Source organism: Maylandia zebra, linkage group LG15, assembly GCF_041146795.1.
Source record: "Maylandia zebra isolate NMK-2024a linkage group LG15, Mzebra_GT3a, whole genome shotgun sequence".
NCBI lineage: Eukaryota > Metazoa > Chordata > Actinopteri > Cichliformes > Cichlidae > Maylandia > Maylandia zebra.
The window spans coordinates 7,217,933-7,235,658 of record NC_135181.1 but is presented as its reverse complement, the minus strand read 5'-3'; the positions used below and the strand labels follow the sequence as shown (position 1 = coordinate 7,235,658).

The window sequence follows — 17,726 nt, the reverse complement described above, 5'->3', positions numbered from 1 at the left end:
TTTGTTTCTGCATAATTCCATATGCTTTAAGTGAAAATCTACACTGTAATAGTCATCAAAATATAGAAAAAACATTAAATAATTAGGTGTGTCCAAACCTTTTACTCATATTATATTTAAATATATGTATGTGTGTAGTTTCACACCTACTGATCACTAGTTCGGCAGCGTAAGTCACCATGGCAATTTAGCCTGGCAAGAAGTGAATCCAGGGTCAACCTTGAAGTTAACCTGGATAAGCCCAAATCTGGCTACAGGCTGGTGTCCATCTGTTTTTAAAAATAATTATCTTGTTAATAATTAAATTAAAAAACCTAGCCTAAATAACAAGAACATAAACAAGATTCACAATATCAGATAAGCCAAGGGCTCATAATAGCAGCATAAATGACTAACTTTGGTTTTACGTGAACAACAACATGGCCGGGTCTACCCAGAATGCATCGTGATTATCGAGCTCTCTGGCAGAGTTGAGCTACAAGCAAATACGCTAACTCACCATATGGCATACATCCCCAATATCATCTGCTCTGAATACAAAATACGTGATGTTCCCAAATACAAAACAAAAAAATATTGTGATCAGTAGTTTTTTGTGGTTTAACGTGTGATTAAAAATACCTCTGCCGATCACATATTTAAAAGGAGCCTGCTTAGAGCAGGAATTGTTTCACCTTCATCATCTGTCACTCCGCGTGATCTACGAGCAGCCCCGGTGGGATACAGCCCACATGCAGCAGCTAGTATGCCACCATGACGCTGGTGTATTAACCCTTTGGCGCAAATTGATAGCGATTTCTGTACTGTGACCCCCCCATGCCCACACCCCTTTAAGAGACGTGGTGATGCGACGTGTGTCACCCAACGCTGTCCGAGAAGCTGCCGAGAGGAGAGTCTGGATGGACTTGTAGACAGGTCAAATAAATAAACAAACCACAGGGGGAAGGGGAAAAGGAAATTCCCTCCTCGCTTTTCCTGTTCCCGAGCCTCTTGCGCTGCGCAGTGTTGGCGACGGGAAGCGGTGCGCAATTTTCTATCTGAGGAAAGGACCACAGCCTGAAACGGCATTTCCGAGCCGAGACTGACGGATCAAAGAGGAAAGAAAAGCCGCAATCTGACGACCTGCTTTGCACTGCGGGTTCTTCGTTTATTCAAAAGCTTTTTTTTTAATGCAACAACGAAGGAGGGAAAGGGAGCCAAAACCGGTGTTCCCCCCAACAGGGACATTTGACCGACTTATGCAGCGCTGATTTATATACCTTATTTTTCAGAAACACTGTTCTACGATTAGACGAGTCTATTCCATTGCTGGAATAAATTTCACCGGGTTGAGAAAATAGCTTTCGTCGCCAGCTTGTTACATAACCGAGTGGCTTTAGCTCTCCAAGGTGCTGAACTGAACGCTCGGAGCCTATAACAGAACGAGCCGCCGGGAATTCACAACCTTGCGTAAGTCTACTCATGCAACGGCGAATATTAACAACGTGACCACACGATTTACTGCGAAAATAACATTTATCCAGCTCATTTTCTCTGCTTTCCCCCCACCCCCTCCCACACATAAGGTCGCAGGCCTATATTATCTGGGAGAGGGACGCACTCATCTCACTGAACCGCAGGGAAGAAGCTGGGTTGTATTCGTATTTTTCCCCCCTCCCCCTCACCGTCCTGTGGTGAAATAAATTCCTGAGGAGGTCGAAACAACTAGGAGAAAATGTCGGGGCAAACGCTCACGGATCGCATTGCCGCTGCGCAGTACCAGCTAACGGGATCGGATATGGCCCGGGCTGTCTGCAAAGCCACCACTCACGAAGTGATGGCGCCCAAGAAAAAGCACCTGGAATGTAAGTGTGGCCCTCATCCTCACTGCACTGACTGTAGCTTTATAGGTCCTAGGCCTTACATATTACACAGCCACACACGCAGACCATGCCAGCATTATGGGCTTGTTCGTTCCGTTTACTTAAATGGGTGTGCTGCAGGATATAGTAGCCATGGTGATGACCCCCTCTGTTGACCCTTTGTGTCCAGCGAAGATGGTGGACACCCAGGGAGAAAGAAGGAGAGATTGGGAAGGAGAAACATGTATGATTTTAAGGTAGATTGACAGACCCATTTAAGTTTCCCTTCCCCTGCTGTTTCAAGGCCACTTTCTTTTACTCCATGCTGAAACCGACTGTAACCGAGGTGGTGCAGCGTACAGGAGCCTGTGCACTAACTGGGTTAGAGTGGAGCCATTTAAGACCAATAAAGTCACAGCTGAATTAAATTACAAACCTCACAGCTTCATTGACACATCTACAGATGTCAGCAGGAGCCACCTCCACAAATCATCATTACCACAAACACTGAGTCAACCCAAAGCAGTGGCACTGCTCTGGATAGTTTGATTGGCTCTTTTTCTTGTATGTCTGCCTGTGTGTTTTCCAAGGTTGTGTGTGTGTGTGGTCAGGTCTAGTCTGGTCCTGTGTCTTCTGCTAGGACTTTATATCTTGTGATCCACTCCCCTGCTGAATAATTTAAAAATCAGCCAATGGCTGTCTTGCATAATTTACAAAGCCAAAGGTGACAATGCAAAAGCTAGACTACACCAGAGAGCATTGTTTCCTCATTCTCTGCTGCTCCATGTGATAGTTTCAGTGTTTCTAGCTTTCAGTGGTGCTGATTTGGACATGTGCATGTGTGGACGTGTTGGGAAAACCTTTACCGGCATTGCTTGTAGCCTTTTTGTCCAAGGACATAAAACTGCTGCAGACATGTAGAGATTTCTCTATATATTTTCATTTAGTAAGCTATAACATAAACATGTGTCTTTTATTTCCATAATCAAATAGGTTATACTGGGTCTATTTCTAGGGTAATTCAACAGGGCAGTTCAACAGACTTCTGGTATGTAGGCCACTGTGCCTCTGCTGCAGTCTTGGCTGGAGGAAATTCCTCACCTCAAAACAGTAAAACACATTTTCACTATGAAGACCTATGAAGAACCACACATAGCAAAAAAATCTAATAAACAACTAAAGGCTCACTAGGGTAATTTTTAATGATCAAAACATTTCTAATTAGCTAGCTTTCAGTGTTTTTGATTAATAATATTAAATACATTATGCAACTACAGGTTTTAGTTATTGCTTGGTGATTATTAGGGTTATTCAATGCTTGACATGCATGTGTAGCGGTGGTTGTGCAGTGCAGTTGCCAAGGGAACAGATTAATAGTGTCAGGGGGCAGTGTAATGACAGAAGGGGACTCTGAGAAGAAAGAGTGGAAATGACAGGCCTGTCATCACTAGACTGCAGAGGAAATCACAATGGATGTGTAGCTATTAAACTGAGACATTTGTTTTGGTCTTTCAGTACAGTTAACTGTCTGACCTTTTTAGTGACATGGTCCACTTTTATGAGAACAAATTACTGATTTGATTGTCTTCAGCAACATAATAAGTAGCCTTAGAAGAAGCAGGTGTGTAAATATGGATTAGTAAGAACATACAGGTGCCTTTCCACCCATGAATAAACTACAAACTAAAAGCTCAAAATGTTATGTGCTTTTCCTTTGGAGCAAAAATCGCCTTGTCTTTTGACTTAGATGTCTGTGTTTGATTTTATTATGAAACGTGCTGGGGTTAAATGACACACTGCATTGAATTTTGTATTTCTGGTTTGTCTAGTCATGCATGGTTATGGCAAACATAGTGAAAGAAACAATGGAGGGCATGTACAGAGTTAATGTATCCACCCAAGGTCAATGAAAGAGTAGCGTTTTCTCATCACCACAGGCACTGATTGTCCGTTTTTTAAATGTCAAATTGGTATAAAATTGCTGTTATGAAGAGTGTCCCAGTGTTCTTACCTGATCTAGAACTATGTCATACGAGCTTTAGATTATTCAGTCAGTAGTTTAGTACCTGAGTCAGCCTGGCTTTTTCCAGATGTAGAACACGTGCCCACTGGCATCTATAAACTTCACAAACTAACATTTTACATCTCCTCGATTTAAAGATGCAATTCATAAGTGGAAGGGGTTGCTGGATTAATGATATGACCTCACTTATATGCTGTGTGGGCCAGTCCTTGGTATTGCCTATTGTCAGTGACTCTGGGAAGGGGCATCTAAAGCATGTGTGAGGAAGTATAAATGCAGGAAGAAACCAAACTGCTAAGACATCAGACATCATTGAGTTTATGTTTTTTTCATTGACTGTCTTTCATTCAGCATGATTAAAAAGAGTAAAGAATCACAGACTGTAAAAAAAAAAAAAATCCTCTCCGGACAACATTGCTATTCCGTCACCTGGTGCTAGCTAATTAGCATGCTAACTTAAGCAGACAGTACAATATACTAACTTACATATTTGACAACTTCAACATACTGTAATGTCCTATTTTTTTAATTCTTCACAGTCTGTTTAGTTAGATTAAGTTTCTAAACAGTGTTTTAAAGAAACACTGTATATATTGAAAGTGGAATATTGCTATTTTCAGATTGCAGAGTAACATGGAAGAGGCTTTATGGTGTAGTGGATTATAAGTGAAAGATCCCTGGTTTGATGCAGACCCAAAGGGAAGAGACACAACTTCCTTTTGGGTCTGCATCTGCATAAAAATTCTGCCAACTCAAACAAATGGAGCTACTTGCTGTAGGGAGTGTGTGGTGTGGGAGCACTAACTTCCTAATTTCCTGTTGTCAGCGTGAGATGAATTTACTAGCTTTGGCTAATTTTGATGTATTTAGATAAAGCAAGGCTAGAAAGTTTTCCCCTGTTTTGAGAACTTATGCTAACCTGTGCTAACCATCAAATATCTTTATCCATGCACTGTATTTCACATATAAATACTAGAGTACTGGTAGAATAGAATAGAATAATCCTTTAATTGTCCCACAAGGGGAAATTTGGGTGTAACAGCAGCAAGAAAGACACATATACAAACAAACAGTACACAAGACACAGAACAGAAACATACACAATTTTTACATATTTACATCAATGACAATGGTTACCAAAAACAGAGTACTGTACCTTTATTAAATTAAATAAAATTTAATACAGATCAGAGGCAAACCGTGGTTATAGTGTGAATCGGTTGATAAAATAGTGCCAAGTTACAGCGCTGATGTAAACATCTATGTTTGTTGGGAGCAGTTCTGATTGTACAGTCTGACAGCTGCAGGGAGGAAGGACCTGCAGAAACGCTCCTTCATGCATCGAGGATGCAGCAGTCTGTCACTGAAGGAGCTCTGCAGTTCAGTAACATTTACATGCATTGGGTGGGAGACTCTGTCCATCAGAGATGTTATTTTGGCCAGAGTCCTTCTGTCTCCCACCACCTGCACTGGGTCCAGGGTGCATCCCAGAACAGAGCTGGCCTTCCTAATGAGTTTATCCAACCTCTTCTTCTCAGCTGCCAATAAACTACTGCTCCAACATACAACACTGTAAAAAATGACAGATGCCACCACAGAGTCATAGAAGGTCTTTAAAAGCGCTCCCTGGACTCCAAATGACCTCAGCCGCCTCAGCAGGTAGAGTCTGCTCTGACCCTTCCTGTAAAGAGTATCAGTGTCGTGGCTCCAGTCTAGCTTATTATTCAGGTGAACACCCAGGTACCTATACGAGTCCACTATCTCAATGTCCACTCCCCGGATGTTCACCGGTGTCAGTGTGGTGGGTCTGCATCTCCGGAAATCCACCACCAACTCCTTGGTTTTCCTGGCATTGATCAGCAGGTGGTTCTGCTGGCACCAGTCCACAAAGTCCAGTCCACTGTCTGTACTCTGAGTCATCCTCACCTGTGATGAGGCCGACTATGGTAGAGTCGTCAGAGAACTTCTGTAGGTGGTAGCGTGGGGAGTTGATGGAGAAGTCTGCAGTGTAGAGGGTGAAGAGGAACGGTGCCAGCACAGTTCTCTGTGGGGCCCCCGTACTGCAGACCAGCGTATCAGAGACACAGCCCTGTGACATCACATACTGTGGGCGTTCTGTGAGGTAGTCCAGAGTGGTGGTCCACTCCCGATAGCTCGAGCTTGTCTCTCAGAAGTCGTGGCTGGATGGTGTTGAAAGCACTAGAGAAATCAAAGAACATGATCCTCACAGTGCTTTCAGGCTTCTCCAGGTGAGTCAGAGCTCGGTGCAGGAGGTAGATGATGGTGTCCTCCACCCCGATGCCAGGCTGGTAAGCAAACTGCAGCAGATGAAGACCTCACCAGGGGGCGCAGATGGTTTAGAACCAACCTCTCGAGGGTCTTCATCAGATGTGATGTTAGGGCTACCGGCCTGTAGCTGCTGAGGTCCTTGGGATGGGAGGTCTTTGGTATGGGTACCGGAGAAGACTCTTCTTCTCCTTGAGGAGAGCCTTTATTTCAGGATTTATCCATGGCTTGTTGTTAGAAAAACACCGTACCTTTATGATGGGTATGGTGTTGTCCACACAGAAGTTCATGTAATCCGTAATGCGGTCTGTGATGCTGTTGAGGTCATCCTCCAAAGGGCTGCAGAGGTTGTCCCATACAGTAGAATGGAAACAGTCCCTCAGGGCCTCTTCAGTCTCTGCCAACCATTTCCTAACTGTGCATTTCACAACTGGTTCTCTGTGTACTAAAGGTTTATACACAGGCTGGAGATGAACCAGGTTGTGATCTGAGCCCCCCAGGGGAGGGAGAGGTGATGAGCTGTATGTCTCCTTGGTGTTAGCATACAATAAGTCCAATGTTTTATTGTCTCTGGTGTGGTAGGTGACATACTGGGTGAAGGCGGGGAGAGTGGAGAATGGGGAGATGTGATTAAAGTCCCCAGAGATCAGGAAAAGGGCCTGAGGATGCTGTGCTTGGAGTCTGCTGGTTACAGTGTGCAGGATCTCACAGGCTGCTGCAGCGTTAGCAGAGGGCGGGACATACACAGCTATCATAATGACGTGTGTAAACTCTCGCGGTAAATAGTGCGGTCTCATGCTAACCGCTAGCAGCTCAATGTCCTTACAGCCTAGCGTCTCTTTGATAGATAAATGACCAGAGTTACACCATCTATCGTTCACAAACACAGCCAAACCCCCTCCTCTCTTCTTACCACTTTTCTTTTTTATGTCTGCCCGGACCAGATGGAAACCATCTATGTTTATGTGTGAGTCCAGAGTTAGCGTGGTTAGCCACGACTCTGTGAAGCACATCACGCTGCATTCCCTGTAGCTCCTCTAATGTCGGGTTAGAGCCACCAGTTCATCCATTTTTTTGGGGAGCGATCTCACGTTCCCCATAATAACAGATGGAATCCCTGGCCGGTACCTCCTAACCTTACTGCGACGCCCAATCCCGGCCCGAGTGCCGCGTCTCTTCCTCCTCACCTATTGGGGGATGTTGGCTCGCTTGGCGGTAGGCAGAACAGCGGAGGCCCCGAGGGCTAACAGCTGATCCCTGCTGTAAACAATTGGCGGTCGGACCTCCACGCGCTCTCCGGACACAGATGCCGTAAAAAATGTGATAAAAAACACGATTGTCCATAAAATTCTGAGCTTCATTGTGGAGTAGTACAGTCCTCAATAAAAAAAACAAGAACAAGAAATACAATAACAACAAAAAAAGAGAAAAAAGGACTCGGTCAGGTCGGGAATCCATGGTACCTTCTGTTAGCAAGTTAGATGTTTCCCAAAATGTTAGCTGATTAAAACATTCTGCTAAGTGGTGCAGTGAGGTCCCATATGAGATACTGGTCACATTAAAAGCTCCTTATTTAACTTTTATTTACCATAGAAATTGTAGTGTTTAGCTAGCTGTATATGCTAGGTCTGAAATTTATGTGCTATATATTTCCAATGAACAACCGCCTAAAGTATTATTGATAGCATTATAAATCTACACATGTAGCACAGTAAGCAGATGTGTTCTGCTTACCATTATCTAGAATATTCGGGCTGGTGCACGATTTTGTTGTGTAACTGTAAAACTCATTCCTCAGACTAAGATGTAGGGTAGAAAACGCACACTGAGACACTGTGGTACAGAGAAATACACAGTGTGAGGCCTCGCAGTTCATTCTTAGAACTCGTGGATTACCGTAAGAGTCTTTATTTAGCTCAGCCAATCCTCATTATGCACACATAGGCACACCAGTTGTATGTCAGTGTGTGTTTGTTTCGGGTTATGGTACCACAACACGGCAGCATGGATTACAACCCGTGATATGGCTAATATGGCAACATAGCTAACATCCATAAACGGATGAGATTATGTATGTAAATTGATATTTATTATGAGCTGGACATCTGAGAAAATGGCTCTTGGTTAGTGCTGTGCTCATGCTGCTAATAGAAATCTAAACTTGTAGCTGTGCCAGTGACATGATAATGTTATATAATCTAATCTCAGCCATTGTGGATCCTGACTCTGTTTGTGTGTGTTTGAAAAAGCTTCAGGACAATCTTTAACAAAACATAGAGTATATTCAAATAAGGAAGGGGATGATTGGTTGAAATGATAAAAAATGAGAGAAGATTTTCTTTAACATAGACTAAATGACACTAAAGTGGGAAAATGGAGACTAAATCATATCTAAACATGTACAGTGGAAGGACTGATGTCACCCCAACCTTCATTAAAAACATCAGACATCTTTGGAGCAGCTGAAGTGTCGCTGTTACCATCTGGTGAAGCTGTACAGATGGACTGGGGTGTAATTAGTTCAACAAAGATCAAAGGAAGAGCTGTGATCATCACTGTGAACCAGCTAAAACACATTCATGGAGCACATCCACCTGCTGTTTATTTTCATTTTGTCCGGTTCGTTTTGTGCTAAGATCATCAGTTCCATCAGATTATCAGTGAAACATCCTACAACGCCACAGACAAAAAGCTGATAATGAAGACGTGTTAGGTGATGAGCAGTGTGTAGAACAGGGTGTGTGAGGTGTAGCAACCAACCACAACAGAAAAGAACAGGATCAGTGATTAGTAATAATCTGTTTACAGCACCCCAAGCATTAAAACCCCCAACCCCCCAACCAGCCTGTTGTCTGGACCCTGAGCAGCTTCATTGCTCAAACTCGTATATCGCTTCTTTTATTGCACACTCATCTGACTCCCTACTGTTCTCTTCCTTCTTGTCATCCCTTTTCTCATCACCTTGCAGACTTGTGGTCTGGTTTAATTTATAGTTTGCTCTCTACCTATTTGAAACAAGCTCAAGGTCTATTGAATAGAATGGCCTTCCACTCCCTCCATTATCACAGATGTCTGCCAATATTTGCTGAGTTTCTTTCTGTATGGATGCACTCAGTTGTGTCCTTGTTGTTCAGATGCCAATGTCAGCAGGACACAAAACAATGTACAGCTACACTATGCTATGTTTAAGCGAGCAAGAACATATAAAACGAAATGTTCATCTGTTCTACTGCCACAGTGAGCACAACATATACAAAATCTACCAATGGATACATTTCTTTATTTACACTTCATAAATGTCTTTCAGTGCCCTCTCAAAGTGTTACTTCTTCTGTTTCAACTAAACTTTTTGTGCCTACTTTTCAGCCGCATGCCATATCCTTTCTTTATTGGAAAGAAAACAAACTGATGCCAAACTCAATCAAAGCATGAACAAAGGAAAAAAGAATAAACAAACTGTTCATTATTCATTGCAGATAGGCATGGCTGATGCAGAACCGTTCACAGTTCATGTCATCATACCATTATTTTAAGCTTGTGAGCAATGCTGATGCACAGTATATGGACAAAAGTATTGGCCCACACCTCTTAATCTTTGAATTTAGGGCTTTCATTCAAGTATATAAAATCAAGTACTGAGTACTTAGCCATGCAGTCTATAAACATTTCTGAAAAAATGGGTCATTCTAAAGAGCTCACTTAAGCATTACAGAAAGTCAGTTTGTGAAATTTCTTCCCACCTAGATATTTTACAATCAACTGTAAGTGGCATTAATGCAAAGTGGAAGCACAGTAACTCGGTCAGTCGAGAACACATAAAGTCACACATTGGGGTGCTTGAGTGCTGAGGTGCATAGTGTGAAAAAGTCACCAGCGCCCACGGACATTAACATCAGCACAAAAAGGGTGCACTGGGAGCTTCACATCATAAGTGTCCATGATTGAGCCGTAGCTTCTGTAGGTGTAATGCATGATTAGTGATTATAGCTTTATTAGTTTCAAGCCACGTTGTACCTTCTGTTATATTTTTTACTGATGCAATAGTCAGGACTCTTTATTTCTGGAGACTTCTCTGTCTGAGTATCTGAACTGGCAGCCAGGGAGAGATGACAAAGCATAATTCTCTCTCTTTCTCTCTCTGCATTGTCAGCGTGTGTCCCCCCTTATGTGTGTGTGTGTGTGTGTGTGTGTGTGTGTGTGTGTGTGTGTGTGTGTGTGTGTGTGGGTGGGTGGCTGGGTTCTTGCACCAACATTTGGTATGTGCATCAGGTATTTCTCCTGCCTCAATATTTTCATAACTGTCTGGTGCAGCTCTGCAGTGAGCACTTTGCCTCCTCACTTAATCAAAATTTAATCAGAGCAGTTAAATCAGGGCAGAAAATCTTGCAGACGTGTGTCTAAGAATAAGTTCACTTCCCTTTTAATAGCATATAATAAGCTATTTAATGAAGGGTGTAGGAAAGTTAGTGAATCAGGAAGTACAGAGGATTAGTAAAAAGGAAGTGGGGGGCAGCTATGAAGAGAATAAAGATTAGAAAGGTGTTTGGTCTTTGAGACATTGCTGCAGAAGTATGCAGATGTCTAGGAGCAATGGCAGTAGACTGTTTGACCAGAATGTTTAATACAATCCTGGAGAGTGAGATGAAGCCTGAGGAAAGGAGATGAAGTCTACAGGAACCAATTTTCAAGAACACGGTGATGTGCAGAGCTGTAGTAACTACAGAGTAATAAAACTAATGAGCCATAACATGAGGCTATGGGAAAGAGTTGTTAAAGCTAGATCAAGAAGAGAGGTGATGACCAGTGGGCAGCAGCATGGCTTCATCCACAGAAAGAGCACTACAGACGTGATATTTGGTTTGAATGGAGAAGATCATAAGGAGTTGCAGTGTGTTTTTGTAGATCTAGAGAAAGCACATGATGGGGTACTGTATGAGGAAGTCAGGCATGACAGAGAAGCATGTGAGGGTGATGCAGGACATGTATGAGGACAGTGAGACAGTAGTGAGGTGTAAGGTAGAAGTGACAGATCGATTGAAGGTGGGGTTGGTTTTCATCAAAGCAGAGAGCCTAGAGAGGTGGAGGCATGCTGTTGAATATGGAGCTGTCAGTCAGGAGGAAAAGAAGAATACCACAGAGAAGACCCTTAGATGTAGTAAAGGAAAGCATGCAGATTCTTTGCATGACAGAAGCGGATGTAAGTGATGGGGTGAGATGGAGACAGGCAATCCACTGTAGTTAAAAGAAGAAGAAGAAGACGACAATAAGCTGTTTAAAGTTACCACAAGGTTAAAGCACTCTGTGAGAGAACCTTTGACAGATGAGTAGAACTCTTTGTTGCTGTGTTGCAGACCTGGTGTCAGCCACCAATACCACCAACGTGAACATCCCTCAGATGGCTGACACACTGTTTGAGCGATCCACCAACGCCAGCTGGGTGGTCGTCTTCAAGGCCCTCGTCACCACACACCACATGTGTGTCTATGGCAATGAGGTTAGTGAACAGTAAATAGACCATTTAACATGTGAAGCAGTTTGGTTTAAGCTTGAATCTCTTCTAATCAGGATAAAAGATCAATAGAAATGCTGAATAGTATATATTATAGTATACTTTAATATAGTAAAGTTTTTTTTTCTAATTGCTGACAAAAACAGCCACCCCTTTGAAATAAATAATAAATGTCTGGTGTGGTGTGAAGTTACCACTTTAGAGAGCTGAAATTGGTCTTTCAAGGCATTTGCAGGAAGCCTGATGTTTCACAAATAAATAGAGGCTTTGACCACAAGTTAGTGGAATGGGTCCACTGTGCATTACTCCTGTAAAAGCTATTAAATAATGGAATAAAAGCTTGAAAAGCACAACAAAGAAAACCCTTACTAAAGATGTCAATGCTGTGTTGTTGGCTGTAGTTTTCAGCTTTGACTTCTACAGGAATGTTCACTGGGTTTTCTTTCTCTTTCTCAGAGGTTCATTCAGTACTTGGCATCCAGGACATCCTTGTTCAACCTCAGCAACTTTATTGACAAAACCGGATCTCATGGTAATGTGATCAACTGTAATATCCTCCCTTTGTGTCGTTGTGTATCGTTCTTTGTAAATGGATAATCTGATAATAACCGCACATTACTGAACTTTCTCATCCTTTGCTCCTTAGGTTACAGATTTTAGAGAAGAACCTACATAAAGTTAGGAAAAATAGGAACTAACAGGAAAATAACAAATATCACATATCAGCTACAATCCCAGCAGCCGATCTCAGTGCTGATGGATCAGCCGCTACCCTTCCATATATACATTCAATCTAGGGTGTTGTTTAATTTGTTGCACGCTTTTCAAACCACCTCCTTTCCTGCTCCACCTTTCGCTTGGACTTAATCGGTGTCAACTAATGAGATCCATAATTTGTTGGACAAGGATAGAATTTTTGTAGTTTCATCTCTGTACACAACCAGACAATCTAAGTGAAGTACAGACTTGAAGAATTACAGCCCTTTAAATACACAGCTCCCCCATTTTCAGAGATTTAAAATGAATTGGACAAACTAACATAATTTTAAATATAAGGACTGTTTTTAATACTTGGATGGAAATCCTTCCCAGTTTATGGTTGCTGAAGTTTAGAACCCATGGACATCACCTAATGCTGTATTTGTTCCATTGCAAGGTGGCTGCTAAGCCTTTACTGCAGCCACCTTTATTGCAGGGTCTTTCCATGTACGGTTTTATTCAATAACTGAAAAATCAGGTGATCCTTTGAAGAATATTTTATTTTTTTCCTCGACAAACTGTTGCATTGCTTTTGTATTTTGGGTCATTATCCAGTCCTGAAAATCTAATTCTGGCCTTTCTGTTTTTGAGTGAAACCAGTGATTTGCACCTTGTTATAAGCCATCTTCCATTCATGAATGCATCTCTTGATAATGATATGTCTACTTTCTTAAGAGTGTCCTTTTTCTTAACTATGGAAAAAATGCTGTCATCATGCATTTTGTTGTCTTCTGATGTATTTCGGACCTTTTAGAGTTGCTTAACTGGCCAATGCATTTTTTCCTTTTAAGAATGTACCAGATCACTGATTTGGCCCTCACAAAGGTGTATTTTTAGCCAAATGACGACCTCGCTCACTTGCACTGACATCCCTTTGGGCTCTTAAAATTACAGTGAAAAGCTATGAAACCTTATTATATCAAATATTGTGTCTTGTGACTTCATTTGTCATGAAATAATAAGATGACAGGTCTCACTTGAATTGGCAGATTCATTTTAGCCTCTGCAAATGGGGGCTACATAAAAATATTTTTTGTTTGATGTGGTACATTACCACTGTGGTAATGTACAGAGGCTACAAAATTGTGTGTTCAGCAAATTATGGACCAAACTATCTCAGCTACACACGGGGAAATTGTGCTTCCTGTTATATTGACTGAAATTCCTCTGACCTCCTTTATTAGAGGAAAAAAGCTCAAAAGTCAGACTTGTTAAATTTAAAGAAGATATGTCTATTTGACATATCTTCTGTTTTTGTTCACTGAGCTTGTCGAGAGGCAGCTCATTCAGATCGACACTGTACAGGTTCCTTGCCAAAACCTTTGTAAGCGTCTCCATGGTCAGTGACCATTCAGTGACCAGCTGTTTACTGCAGGTTCTAAAAAATATTTTCCCACTAGGACAAAAAGAGATCAATGCATGAAGTGAGCTGTTGAGAAACAAATGACAAATAATAGAAATAATCAAGAAACAAATACGAGCAGACAGCAAGAAGCCTATTAGCTTTTTGTTCAACAATCATTTAATTTTGATTTCATTTTGTGTAGGCTATGACATGTCTACATTCATCAGGCGGTATGGACGATACCTGAATGAGAAAGCCTTCGCTTACCGCCAGATGGCATTTGACTTCACCAGAGTCAAGAAAGGGTACGGTAAACACGGTGTGCATGCAGTTGCTCATAGCAACACTTGTTTGGCCATTAGCATTTTCTTTTACATGCTTTTACTTAGTGTGTGGTTAAAACCTGTGGCTCTTCTTTTGTGTAAAATACTCTCTCTGTTGTGTTACCTCAGCGCTGATGGAGTGATGAGAACCATGACTACTGAGAAGCTGCTGAAAGGCATGCCTGTTCTGCAGACACAGATTGACACACTCCTGGAGTTTGATGTGCGTCTTTGCTTTGATTTGCACACTTTTTCGCTCTTTTTCTTCTTCTTTATTTATTTGGATGAACAGAACCTCAGACAGCCCTACTTATCTCTGTCCTGTCTCCTCTCAGGTTCATCCCAAGGAGCTGAACAATGGGATCATCAATGCTGCATTTCTGCTTCTCTTCAAGGACTTGGTGAAACTGTTTGCATCCTACAATGATGGGATCATCAACCTATTAGGTTAGTAGTCCACTTAAAGTGAATAGATTGCAGGGTTTTTTTTGTTCATTTCACCGATGATAATCAAAAAAGATGGACAAGGTGTTTGTCAGTCAGCAAACCTCTTGTTTTTGTGTGTAGAGAAATTCTTCAAAATGAAGAAGAGTGAATGCAAGGAGGCCTTGGAGATCTACAAGCGTTTCCTGACCAGGGTGACAAAGATTGGAGAATTCATGAAGCTGGCTGAGGTAGCCTCAGCAGTCCTTTTTCTTTTGACTCACATAGTGACTGTAAAAACTGAGTCTGTGCAGTGTGATAATATTGTTTTTTATATATATATATATTTATTTTCTTTAACAGACAGTTGGAGTTGACAAAAATGACATTCCCGACATCAACTATGTAAGTTACATATCACAGCTCTCAGGGTTTTTTAATCCCACTTTGCAAGCGATGGGATCAAGAATATATAATGCATATGAATACCATCCATCTCCTCTCACACACACATGCATACACAGAAGCCCATGTCTCACCCACCACCATCTCCCCACCCAGTGTCTCCACCCAGGGGTAGTGGTGGATCTAGCAGACTCGGATGACGAGGACTGCCCCTTTAAACCTCTCGAGGAACCGGTAACCACAGAAACAAAGGGGTTATTTTGGCTGAGTGCCTGTTTACAGGATGAAGTGTTGGCACGTTGACCTTTCTTTAATTTGACAAACAAGTCACACAAAACACACAAATCACTCTTGTGTTTGTGTGTGCATAGACACATGCATGTGACTAATGCGGTGGGATTTTCTCTCACTCTTGTTTCTGGTGATTAAACCTCGGCTGGAATGTATCTGAGGAGATGATTTAAGATTTGTGTGGAGTTGTGATTACAGTTTGAAATTTCTTTGTTCTGCTCAGGCTCCCAGCAGTATCCTAGAATCTCTGGAAACCCACATGAATGGCCTGGAGGATATAAAAGGTGGAAAGAAGGGGTAAGACGTAACATTTCTTTGCAACGTCATAGTAAAAACATTAGGATAACTCTTTCTATCTCCCGCTTTTGTTTTCACGAGTAGCCAATAGAAATATTGGTAGAAACAGGTTTTGTATTTCTACAGTTTCCTTTAACCCCTCCTCTCTTTTACTCTCCTTTACGTTGATTTGGAAACACCAGTGAAGGGTGAGCATATGTGTTATGTTTCGTTTGCAGTTTACTAATTATTTAGATGTATTTACTGTCCCACCTCTCGCCCCACCCTCCCCCAGGTAATAAATGGGCACATTATTCACATGTGAATTATGAACTGGATCAATCGAATAGTTCACACGTGGAAATGTGTGTGTCGGTGTGATTACATGCGTGACCTCTGGGAGACACATGTTTTGGTAAACAGCAGGTCACCACATGTGTACTGTCATACGCTAATATGCAATGTGAATCGCTATATGAAGGGTTTCATTCCCAAGTCAAACTGAAAATGAAATAAAAGCTGGCAAAATCAGACTGATTTAACAAATCTTATGGGCTGGATTTTATTCTTGTTTTCATACTTGATTATATATTATGGTACTTTGGAAATTAACTCTTCATATGATCACATATGATGCAGTCTATCTTAAATGTTTGTTTGAATCCCCGATATTGAGTTTAAAATGATCTGTAAAATTGAGCTTTTGTCAAGCAGTTTGTTTTAAGCACATCACTTATACCTCCTCTTTTTCTTCCACTTTCAGGTCTCCAACAAAGGTAAGATGCACATTTAAAGTAGTCTGTTTTTTTCTTTAGCCTTTTATATTGTGAATCAGCACTGAAAGGGGGCTTGTCTGTCTACTTTCCAGGGATCTCCTACAAACAATGTGTCTCCAACGTCAACTCCAGCCAAATCTTCAAATGCTGTTCCCACATTGCAGCCTCCTCCTGGGGACAGTGCTGGCAGCGCTGCTGCTTCAGCTGCTCCTGAACCGGCTGAAGAGTAGGTTCCTATTTCTAGTAAATACCCCGCCAATGCAACCTTTCAAAAAACATTGGATTTTGTTAACATCTATAAAATACCATATACTTACAGTGTATCTGTATTGTCAGTATTGCCAAAAGTAATCACCACCCATCAGAATTGATCAATCCAATTCCAGCATGGTACCATGATACGATGCCACCCGTGCAACATGTCCAGTGTGAAATTTCCTCTCTATGAAATATTCCACAGTCAGCTTCCAGTCAGTGGAAGTGATTGGGAATGACAGAATTTTAACAGACAGACAGAAATCACGAATTGTGATTTTTTGGTGTCTGCTTGCCCAGTTTAGTTTATAATTTCATTTAGTTCACATGTATAATTTGGATGATGGGTAAATGATCTCAGAAGCAAGACATTTCCCACGATGTTGTCTCCACTTTTTTTAGTGCTAGGTAACAAAATGTCACTCCAACAGTGCTATTTTAACCTCACCCAGCTGATTAAGTGCAAGTAAACTATTGATCATGTGCAGCAGAAAATTTTCACTCAGAAAAGTGTGGTTAAAACTTTATCATCTTCCAGTTCATTGCTAGATCTGGATCCACTGGCCTCTACTGGCCCTTCAGCACCATCAGCTGCCCCCACATCTTGGGGAGGTAAGTGGCCCTCCTTCCTTTAGAACAGCTGCTGGTATCATGCACATGGTTTTCGTCGCAGTCATTGTTAGAAAGAACGACAGGTAATCTAGTCCTTTTAGTGAACACGTAACAGTCTATTTTCATTGGAGTTGACTAGAGAATCAAATCAAATCCCCAGAACAAGACATATCTTCTCCCTGTTTCTTTGTTTTCTGCCTCCGTAGATCTTCTTGGATCAGGTGAGTGCAACTCCTCCTCTTTACTTCACCTGTAGGATCTGGTCCAGACTAGTCCATTCGTAAAACCTCCTCCAGGTTGCCTTGATTTTCCTGGTTTTCTTGCTGTAATATGAAATTGAAGCAACCTGGAGGCAATATATTGTTTCTCTATTTAGAAAATATAAAAATAGACAACATTGCAGCAGTGTCACATGGTTACTTCCCTGTTTGTCTCCTCAAGCTGTTCTCTTAGTCTGAGTACTCTCTTTGTTTCTCTCTGCCTTCTCCCTCCCCTCCCTCCACATACTCCATTGTCTGTTTTTGGTTTATAATGGGGGCTATTTTGGTTGATTGCTTTTTAATATCTATTTCTTGGTTATGACTGGACAATGCTGGATCATT

At 41.7% G+C, this 17,726-nt stretch overlaps 1 protein-coding gene across 9 annotated transcripts in view; it reads left to right on the top strand.

Moving 5' to 3' along the window:
- Nucleotides 1-766: 766 nt before the first annotated feature.
- snap91b (synaptosome associated protein 91b) overlaps nucleotides 767-17,726 on the top strand; it is a 30,511-nt gene continuing 13,551 nt past the window's right edge. For 2 of the 9 annotated variants that reach the window (XR_013093101.1, XM_076873778.1), the window contains exons 1-14: nucleotides 769-1,449; nucleotides 1,566-1,844; nucleotides 11,502-11,644; nucleotides 12,116-12,191; nucleotides 13,966-14,068; nucleotides 14,216-14,309; nucleotides 14,422-14,533; nucleotides 14,654-14,760; nucleotides 14,873-14,914; nucleotides 15,429-15,502; nucleotides 16,245-16,257; nucleotides 16,350-16,483; nucleotides 17,051-17,124; nucleotides 17,331-17,345. Coding sequence is in view for 6 of the 9 variants with exons in the window: in XM_076873778.1 (XP_076729893.1) it covers nucleotides 1,715-1,844; nucleotides 11,502-11,644; nucleotides 12,116-12,191; nucleotides 13,966-14,068; nucleotides 14,216-14,309; nucleotides 14,422-14,533; nucleotides 14,654-14,760; nucleotides 14,873-14,914; nucleotides 15,429-15,502; nucleotides 16,245-16,257; nucleotides 16,350-16,483; nucleotides 17,051-17,124; nucleotides 17,331-17,345 (1,117 nt within the window). In the remaining 3 variants the exon portion in view is untranslated. Of the gene's footprint in view, nucleotides 1,450-1,565; nucleotides 1,845-11,501; nucleotides 11,645-12,115; nucleotides 12,192-13,965; nucleotides 14,069-14,215; nucleotides 14,310-14,421; nucleotides 14,534-14,653; nucleotides 14,761-14,872; nucleotides 14,915-15,428; nucleotides 15,503-16,244; nucleotides 16,258-16,349; nucleotides 16,484-17,050; nucleotides 17,125-17,330; nucleotides 17,346-17,726 lie in introns of all 9 variants that reach the window. The other 7 variants (XR_013093103.1, XM_076873780.1, XM_004541993.4 and 4 more) reach the window with 6 other exon arrangements.